General features: G+C 45.9%; 1 protein-coding gene across 2 annotated transcripts in view; it reads left to right on the top strand.

Moving 5' to 3' along the window:
* pak1 (p21 protein (Cdc42/Rac)-activated kinase 1) overlaps window positions 1–2314 on the top strand; it is a 47268-nt gene extending 44954 nt beyond the window's left edge. For both annotated transcript variants that reach the window (XM_062551757.1, XM_062551758.1), the window contains one exon: window positions 689–2314. In XM_062551757.1, the coding sequence (XP_062407741.1) occupies window positions 689–775 (87 nt within the window). In that variant the 3' untranslated portion in view covers window positions 776–2314. The remainder of the gene's footprint in view (window positions 1–688) is intronic.
* The last annotated feature ends 7219 nt before the right edge of the window (window positions 2315–9533 follow it).

Genomic DNA, 9533 nt, shown 5'->3' on the forward strand with positions numbered 1-9533 from the left:
CCTGCCCTGCGCCGGCCCTCCCACACAAGAGACATCAGATAAAGAAAGGCCGTCAGTGGGAAGGAGGGCTTAGTTCTGCTTCAGGAGCACAAAGTGTTCCGCAGAGAGAGAGAGAGAAAAAGAGAGAGAGAGACACACAGAAAAAGAGAGAGAGAGAGAGAGAGAGAGAGACCGCTACAGATCTCTTATCAGGGAAGTTTTCTTTTTTTTAATGCCAGGATGAGTCAGCCTCGCTGGAGATGAGGGAAGAATAGGCAGGGCTTATGAAATCACAGCAATGTGCTGCTCCTCAGGTGTAAGGCCGCAGAGCTGTGGTGCTACAAGGCTGCTGGCTTTTGTTTGGACACTAAACGGCCCTGACAACAGCAGGTGCAGAGGCGGGTGAGGTGGGCACTGGAGGCATAGAGTTTGATAGTTTGTGTTGCTGCACTCAGGTCTTCGAGAGGAATCATTTATGAGTTGGTTATTACTTTTCGTTCTTTAACATTCAGCGCTCAGCGCAGCCTTTAATTCACCACACAGCGCACAATGTGCTGTAGTTACTGTGGTGGTGTGGTTAAGGCATAAGCCACATTTATAAAGCAGACATCATCTTGTGTCTCCCCACCACAGTTCAGTAAGATGTCAGGGAAAGCATCCGAAAGCTCAAATGTCTGAAAGATGTTTCTCCTTTTTCTCCTTCTCTCAGCACCAGTTCCTGAAGGTGGCCAAGCCACTGTCCAGTCTCACTCCACTCATCCTGGCGGCCAAAGAGGCGGCCAAGAACAACCGTTAACCCCCCCCCCCCCTCTGGAGCACACAACCACCAACACCACCACCCCACCCTCTCTGTCCCTCTCTCTGTCTCCTCCAGCCTCTCTGCTGCTCTCTTTCTCTCCCTCTCTCAACCTCTTCCTCTATCTGTCCATCATTGAGGGTGGGCCCTCGTGTTGCGTGGAGGTTGTGAGTACGTACCCTTCCTGTGAATGCCACCTTTGGGGTGTGTGAGGTGGCCAGGTCCCGGGGGGGCCACTGCAGAGGCGCAGAGAGATGACATCACGGAGACATGAAGGACCTCGCTGGGGACATGAATGGTACTCCAGGCCCAAAAGACTTTAAGGGGAGGACTGGCTTGTAACTGGCTTTTACAAACAAAGCATATATCCTCCTGCTTCTCCCCACATCACTGACTTTCTTTGGGTTCTGGGATTTCATTTGAACATCTCTCTCTCTCTATCTATCTGTCAGTCTCTCTCTTGCTCTCTCTTTCTTCCCTTTAAGTTCATTTTTTTTGTTTTGTTTTGTTTGCCTGAATGTTTGTATGTAAGACCAGAAGTCTATTTGTCTGTTTTAATGTACTGTATTGAAAGTGCTTTTTTGTCAGTTCTGTTTTACTTGCTTTTTTTAAAAAAAAAATGAAAATACTATTTTCTTCTGGGTTCGATTGTAGAGTAGTGGAGTTGGGGATATGATTCTGGTACAGGTCTGTGACCATTACTTCGTGAAAATTGTAAAACACTTTCTTGGGAATGATTCTGGTACTGAAATGAAAGTGGTGCGCATGTCTTTTTAAGGAAATAAACTATTGATTTGGATAATAATACAAAATGAGAATAATAAGAATCTAAGTTATGGTACATGAAGGATGCCTGTGTATGAAATAGAGACCGAGTCAGTTATGTCAGGTAATGCAAACAGTTCAGTGTTTTACCTGACAGACCTGACAACATCCTCTCCTCTGAAAATGTGTATATTTTCTTTGTTGACAATGGCTCAAAGCAGACAGAAAAACAGTTCAAATTCATTACAGTCTTTGTATAGCTTTGAGTATGAGAATGTGTGTGTGTGCGTGTGTGTGTGTGCGTGTATGTGTGTGTGTGTGTGTGTGTGTGTGTGTGTGTGTGTGTGTGTGCGCGCGTGTGCGTGTCCGTGTGTGTGTGTGTGAGTGAGAGTGTGCGTGAGTGTGTCAGCATGCATTTGTGTGTGTGAGTGTGTGGGGTCACAGAAATGTAATAGAAAATGTTGATGTTTCCAAACCCAAATGCTTTAAGCGAGTTTCTTTTTTTATGTAGCGTTATTGTACCTTTTGGCCTTAAAAACTGTTTCACAGAATGCAAGACTGCTTATTACATGAGTTCCTGCTGAACCTCCTCATTCTCACTTGGACTATTGAACCTATGAGATGAAGATTGGCTTGGCAGTTGGCAGGCTTGTGAAATAAACAGTCTTGTTTATCCTGTGTACTTGAGCCATACACTCTCTTGTTTCTAAAGTAATTTTGATTCCAGTGAAGATTCTCAACTGACATGGGACAAAATAAACTCTCCGAAAGTTTCTCCTGTTGTGTCGAGCCGAAACTCCCTTGGTGCTCTCTCTGCATGCTTTGCGAGACAGTGTGTGTTGTGTAACAGCGGAAAATGTGAACTTCCGGAACGATTTTTCCTGCTTTTTTTTTTCTCTCTCTACGCTGGAGACGCCGCCGATCGTGATGGAATGCGCCGCCATTATGTCACCTCTCCCCTCGGCGCGCACTGGCCCTCCTGTGACAAATTAGTGGCGGTCCCCCTCGCTCACGCCCCCCTTGTGTTTGTTAGTCTGCCTGTCGCCCCTTCTTCATCCTGCCCCTGCTCCAGACCCTCCGGCTGCATAATGGGGCTTATGAAACAGTGGGACGGGACACAGGGCGACACACTGGAATGTTTTGTTTTTGTTTTCGTCTGACAGACTGGCCCCGTTGTAGATACGGGGCTGTTACGGGGCTTAGGGTTGAGATGCTGCTCCCGTATGGGCACCAGAGGAGAGGTGAATCAGGTGGTAATGGGCATGTAGACTGATTGGTCATGTCTCAGCAGGTTCTGTTTACTTCTCTGGCTCTGCAGCCCCCACCCTTTTATTGTGCCTCGGTGCTGTCGCCGTATACGGGCAACCTGAATCCCACGCCACTGCTGTTCAATTAGACAGCTTTTTCACCTGCTGGCGTGTCTCACCTGTTTATAAGATCTTTCTCCCAAATGACCTTGAGCTCAAATCTAAACGACAGGCTAATAATGGTGGATGGAACCGTCTCAGTTCCTGATCTTGTTTTCCTGCCATGAGTGAAATGAGGTTTTTTTTTTTTCTATAATTAAGCGGATTATTAAGGTTCTCAGACTCCTAAGCTGTTCCCTCATCCTTGAGGCTGTGGAATGGATTTGGGCTGGGTGATGCTGTGCTGGAGGAGAGGAGTGGAGAGGAGAGGAGGGATGGGAAGGGGGATCAGAAGAAGAGAATAAATGAAAATGGGTTGTGCCAGTGTTAATTCCTGGTTATGCAACACAGCAGATTGCTGACTTGTTTGCTAGGGAAGGCACTGACATCTCCGAGGCACCCCTGTGAATCCTGCAGATGCACAGCTAGGCTTCATGGCAACCTGCCAGCTCTGCACCCCCAAACCCCCACCCCCCTCCTTATTGTGTGTGTATGTGTGTGTTTGTGTGTGCACGTGTGTATATGTGTGTGTGTGTGTGTGTGTGTGTGTGTGTGTGTGTGTGTGTGTATGTGCGTGTGTATGTGTGTGTATGTGCGCGTCTACTGTATGTGTGTGTGTGTGTGTGTGTGTGTCTGTCTGTCTGTCTGTCTGTCTATCAGTGTTGTAATATTCCCTTTGTCACTGAAGTCATTTGTATTATGTCTTCCCACACAGTTTCTGAGAATGTAAAATAAAAGAGTAATGCGAGGGGTGCTTAATTTCTACTCCCTCACAAATGAGCTCTGTGTGTGTGTGTGTGTGTGTTTCACTTACAGTGCGCAGTAAGTGTGTGTGGTGTGAGTGAGAGTGTGCATGCGTGTGTGTAATGGTCTGAATGTAACCTTTAGTGGATTGCTGCATGCTCCAGTGCGGCTGCAGAAGTGCCCCTCTCATGCCTGAGCTGTTGTGTTTATCACAGTTACAAACACAATCACCCAAGGTCTGACACAAACACCCCACGTGGGTCCACACCGGACCGCAGCCACTTCCAGCATACTCTGGGACTTACTGTATGTCACACTCTGTGGAGGTTCCCCCTTTACTGTGGGTTGTGTTAAATCCGAGGTTAATAATGTGAATCAAACGTAATGAGATGGGGTTCATTTTAGCTGCATGCACTGTAAGTTTGCGGTCTGAGTTTGGGGATGATTTGTTGACTCAGCGTTGTTGCTGTTTGTATTTCATACTTGGGCTTCTGCAGAGGTTTAGGAACATGAATTATTAATGTCTCACAAGTGCATGGTAACATCACACATCTCTCCCTGGCTGTTTATTTCTCTACCTCTTTCCTTTTAGTCTGTCAATGGCATTTCCTGTTATCACATTCTTACCTCCCTCTGTTTTTTAATCCTTCTGCTTTTTCACTCCCTCTCCCTTTCTTTCTCTCCCTCCAAATCTCCCTGCTCTGTATATCTCTCCTTCTGTTTTTTCCCCTTCCCTCGCTCTCTCTAACTCTCGTCCTCTCTGCACGATGAATTCCCTCCCCTGGTGGAAATCCTGCTGACGCTGCGCTGCGCTGGAGAGGTTTCCTATAGAGCCGTGGATGTTGGCCAGCGTGTGACACTTTGACAAGGACACAGTATTCCTGTAAAGTAGGGAAGGCGGGGGGGGGGGGGGGGGGGACTCTCAGGGCACAGAGCCCGCTATTGGCACTTCTTATTACATACACCAGCTCTAATGCCAGCCTATGGCACAGCCTCACTTTGCCTTTCATTTGGAAGGTCTCCAACAATTAGACCGTAGGAGAAAGCTTTTAAATGACCTGACCAGGCAGCTGGGATAGGGGGAGAAAAAAAGCTGGACCTTAAGCTGCGTGATGTCCAGCACGGCAACCTTCTTAGCATGGCCTCATTCGGTAAAGGGAAAACTCACGGGAGCTGCTTCTCCATTTTGTAAAAGGCACTGAACTGGATAAGAAGTGCAAAAGCTGGGTACAAGCCCACTGTCTTGGGAGGTTTCATGTGCTGGGTTCCCACACGTCCGTCTCCGTAGCTCAGTGAGCAGGGCTTCTGAGCCCCACTGCTGCAGCATCCTTCTTTCATTTCGCATCTCGAAGGTCAGCATTCCGGTGATGTCACTGTTGCCATGGGAGACCTAGGTGTTACTGCAGGTGCTGCAGTGTTGTTAGGTAGGTCCGCTGCTGCTTGGCTCATGCGGGCTCGTGGGACTCCCTAACTGAGAGGACTTGCCCCAGAGGATGAGGGCTTCGGCCTGGGTTCTCTCCTCGTCCAGTCCGGCCCTGGGTGGGTCGGTTGGCACCACTGATCAGTTCTGTCAGTGTTTCCATCTTGCAGACATTGCTCATTATGTTGTCACCCCCATTGGCAAAGCCAGGCGCAGCTTACATAACAGAGGCTGCTGCAGAGAAGTGCTGCAAAGTGCCCCAGCCGGAAACACACACACTACACTGGGCTCAGGAACAGTTTTCTTTCTGTTATGTGTTGATTTATTTGTTTTCGTGATAATAATATAATACTAATAAGTCATATTATATACTTATTTGGGATAAGAATGTGATGTGTTGTCTGTGCACTAGTGATCATGAAAACCAAAATGTCAGATGTCCCACAGTAGGCTATGAAACTTATCCTCATATTCAACCAAGGTGTCTCACAAAAAGTAAGAGTACACTCTACACGATGTCAGAATATTTTAGTGATAACTAAATGTCAACTTATATTCTATGGATAAATGTTTACATGTAGGCTACATCATGCTCTGTGTTTGTAATAAGTAAACCATGTAGGCTTGGAACAATTACCGATGTTAGGCTGCCAGACTTAGATGATTAGTGATTTCATGCGCTACATCAATTATATATTGACAGTAGGCCTACTACCACAACAGGTGGTTTCATTGAGCAGAAGTGAGTGTATATTGCAGAACAATGATATCATCAGTAAAGTGTCTCGTTGACTTTACACTGCGACTGATGTGTGGCATGTCGACTGCCAGCTCGCCCTATGCGTTGTAATCCAGCGGGAGATGAAGAAGAAAAAAGCAGCATCTGGTTTATCTGTCTAATCGCCACCTCTTGTGGCCCCTCTGCTCTAAGCGGCTTGGTGGTCTCCAATCAAACGCAAGAGTTCGCCCTGCGTTCCGGCTAATTGGGGTGGTAAGTTCAACTAGTAATGATTAATTTTCATCGGGACTGGGATTGAGTTGAACTTGGGTCTTCATGGGTGGATGACTGATTAACGCAACTGATCTATAGTCTGTAGTTTGGGGTGACCTCCGTGGTTACACAGGTCGTGGCATTTTTCAAAGGCCATCTCATTCAGCCAGAACACTTAACTGCCCACAGCAGCAGCGTAATGAACACTGAAGGAAAGCCTGGTTGGTTGTAATCTTGCTGCGGTTTATAAATCATCCCAGACCCGCTGTCAAGGATACGCCTTTGAGGCTTGATTACTTGGGGTGAGGCAGAGGGCTATAGGGGACATAACGCAATACATACTACCAGTGATAACGCAAACGTGGTATTGCGGTGTCCATTTCTAGTGTTCGAAATTTGTGAGAACGTGCTCACAACGGCAGATGGGTTTACAGAGAACGTGTGTTTCGCCCGAAGATTCATTTCCTTGTTGATAGTCTACGAAAGGTTCCTTCCACCCTCTCGTGTCCAGCGCTGATGCCTTTTGCTTGTTGGACAGTCTCTGATTGCGTAATGCAGCCCGGAGATCGATCTCCCTCCTTCCTGCCTCACGCGCATCCAAATTACTGCGCAAGATGCAATCAACTGTCGCACGCGTTGTAACACGCGCTCTTAAGTGGCATGAGAGCTGACTGCGGTAAACCTGTCACGGGATTCCTTCCTCTGTTCTTCGGGCACCTGGGGCTCACGTGCACATCCGAAAGAACCAATACTATCTATCGGCATCAGTTTACCGTCGCGGCTCCACCGTTACCGGGAGATCCCAACGGTCTGCAACGCATGTATCTTAAGTAATTGAACAGACTTTCTCAAACCACACATTTGAATAGTGGGGTGAAGTGAAGTTTCTCCAATCTCCGCTAAACTGTTGTTAAGGTAAGACATTATATTAACCACATATAGCAGAGATTATAATATGCGCAGCGCTACTAAACTAGTTGTTTGTTTTCATGTTTTCTTTATGGGCATGTGATTGTTTTTTAAACTAGTTATAGGTTACAGCTGTCTCGTACACATTTCCGGCACGGTTGTGATTGCTTAGCGTACTTTTGACGAGAGCTCACCAGTCAGCAGCTGGACTGGAGGTGATGTTGGAGTCTATACAGTCTTATTCAGTGAGTGTCATACACAGACCAAAGGTCATAGTGAAAGCCAGCATCGAAGTAGATAAAATGTTCTAGTTGGATTGTCATGGTGAGTAATAAACACAACTCGGGTCTGTCTCACTGTCTCTCCCTCCCTCTCTATATCTATGTCTATGTCTGTCTTTGTGTCTTTCCACGCTGTGCTGTCCTGGTAGAAACATCTGCAACAAAGCTTTGTGTGAATGTATACAATTGTGAGTGTGTGTGTGAGAGAGTGTGAGTGTGTGTGCATGTGTGCGCATGTGTGCGTGTGTGTGTACATGTGTGTGTTTAGTGGACTGTTATTGCATAAGACTAGTCTTGCCTCTGTGATATGGTGGTATCAGTAAGGGAGTGGGTAGAGACGGATGCCTCCGATCAATACACTGGAGTTGGTCCGAGCCCCGGCTCCTTCCTCCTGCTGCGGCTGGTGCTGGTGCAGATCTAGCCCAGATCCCACTCCAGAGGCAGCAGGCAGCGTTCACCTCTCAAAGCAGGTCTGAAAGATGTGACGTCCATATGCTGCAGTGTTCCAGATGGCTTCTATTGGAATTGAAGCTTTTTCTGAGGTGAAATGAACACAGGATGGATGGATGATGAAGAGTAAGGCTTTTAAAAGAATAAAAAAGGAGCTACTCACCTCTACACTGGCGAAGAACAAATAGGATAGATTTAGTTTGGGAGTGGTGGAGTAGCAGCTTAATATAACAGTAATAACACTTTGATGAAATACATTGCCAATGCCAGCTGTATGTGCGTACAGCTCAGTGTGGTGAAATGGTATTATAGCCACCAGAGGACTAAGTCTGTATGCAAGCCGTGTGTGTGTGTGTGTGTGTGTGTGTGTGTGTGTGTGTGTGTGTGTGTGTGTGTGTGTGTGTGAGAGAAAGAGAAAGAGTCTGTGTGTTTGCGTGTGTGTGTGTGTGTGTGCGAGTGTGTGTGAGTGTATGTGAGATGTGAGTGTATGATGCACAATTTAAACCTTTTGTGTTTAGCCTCTCACATTCTAAAGGCCTGTTGGATACTTTACTTGCTCCTTCACCCGTTGGCTATACAGCCTTTGTTACTATGTAAGAGAGTCTGCTTTTGTAGCATGTGGAGAACCAGGTGATGTGAACACTTTCATCCAGATAGGTTGGTTACTTGATATTAGCTTTGCCTTCCAACAGTAAAGGTCTTAATAACTTCAGCTTTCTTTGAAGCTCAGGTCTCAGGCTGTGAGCAGACTTTATTGAGTTTGCTGAACAGTTTTGAAATGGCTGGTCTCCCTGACCTCTGTTTATACAGTAGGCTGGTGAGGAATATGTGGGTCTTGACTAACCAATGCAGTTAATATGAAAATCCTAACAAAACTGGTAGTGTTCCAAGTCTGTGTTTGTGTGTCTGATCCTGGTAAGTTAAGAGTAAAAAGAGTAAAGTGGTAATAGTTAAGGCCTTCAGCTTCATTACCATAGCAGAACAAGGCCACAGGGCTCTAAGGAGGTTTAGAACGTACTCTGAGTTGCCTAAGATTGTAGTAAGGGCATAGGCCTACTTAGAGTTGTTTTGTTTTGGAGAATAGGGTGGACTGCTGAGATGCAATATTAATGAGCTTTTTGAGGGTCGTGGTGAATGTAAACAAAAAGCTTTTTTTCATCCCATTGCAGGTGTACAGTATGTCCTTGGTTGATACTGCAGTACAGGTTAGGTACGTTAGCCTATACTGTAGGAATATTATGTCTAGATTGTACATAGTCAGAAAGGTTTTCCATAGAGAACACCTTAATTAATTATAAGGCTAGTGACTATTATCCCATTGGTATCTTAAAGTTAAACGCTGCGTTTTGTTTTGTTTTTGTTAAGGCTAGTGTAGGCTACCATTTCAGAGAAAGCTGTTGTCAGAACTAAATACAGCAAATGCTATATAAGAGACAAATATTCAAGGCCCCTATTATGGATTTAGTCCAAGTAGCCAAGTAGGTTTTGAAATAGGGCAGAATACATCAGGTCTCATACATCAGACGCTGAGCCAACAGGTCAGTATTAATCACCTTGTGCAACTCTTGTCCTTGTCTGGACAATCGAGGTTATGCTACACGCTTACAGTATGTTGTGTACACAGGGCACGTTAAACCTCTTCTTAGACACAAGCGTAATATATGTGCCCTATTTTTTTGTTAGAAATTATAAATCCCTCTGTAAAATTAGGCTACTGCCACGACCCAGTGTTGGAAACAATGAATACTTGTTATGTTGTCTTGGCAGCGCTCAAAATTGGCTAGAAGCAGTA

The sequence above is a fragment of the Sardina pilchardus genome, chromosome 13 (genome assembly GCF_963854185.1).
Source record: "Sardina pilchardus chromosome 13, fSarPil1.1, whole genome shotgun sequence".
Classification (NCBI taxonomy): domain Eukaryota; kingdom Metazoa; phylum Chordata; class Actinopteri; order Clupeiformes; family Clupeidae; genus Sardina; species Sardina pilchardus.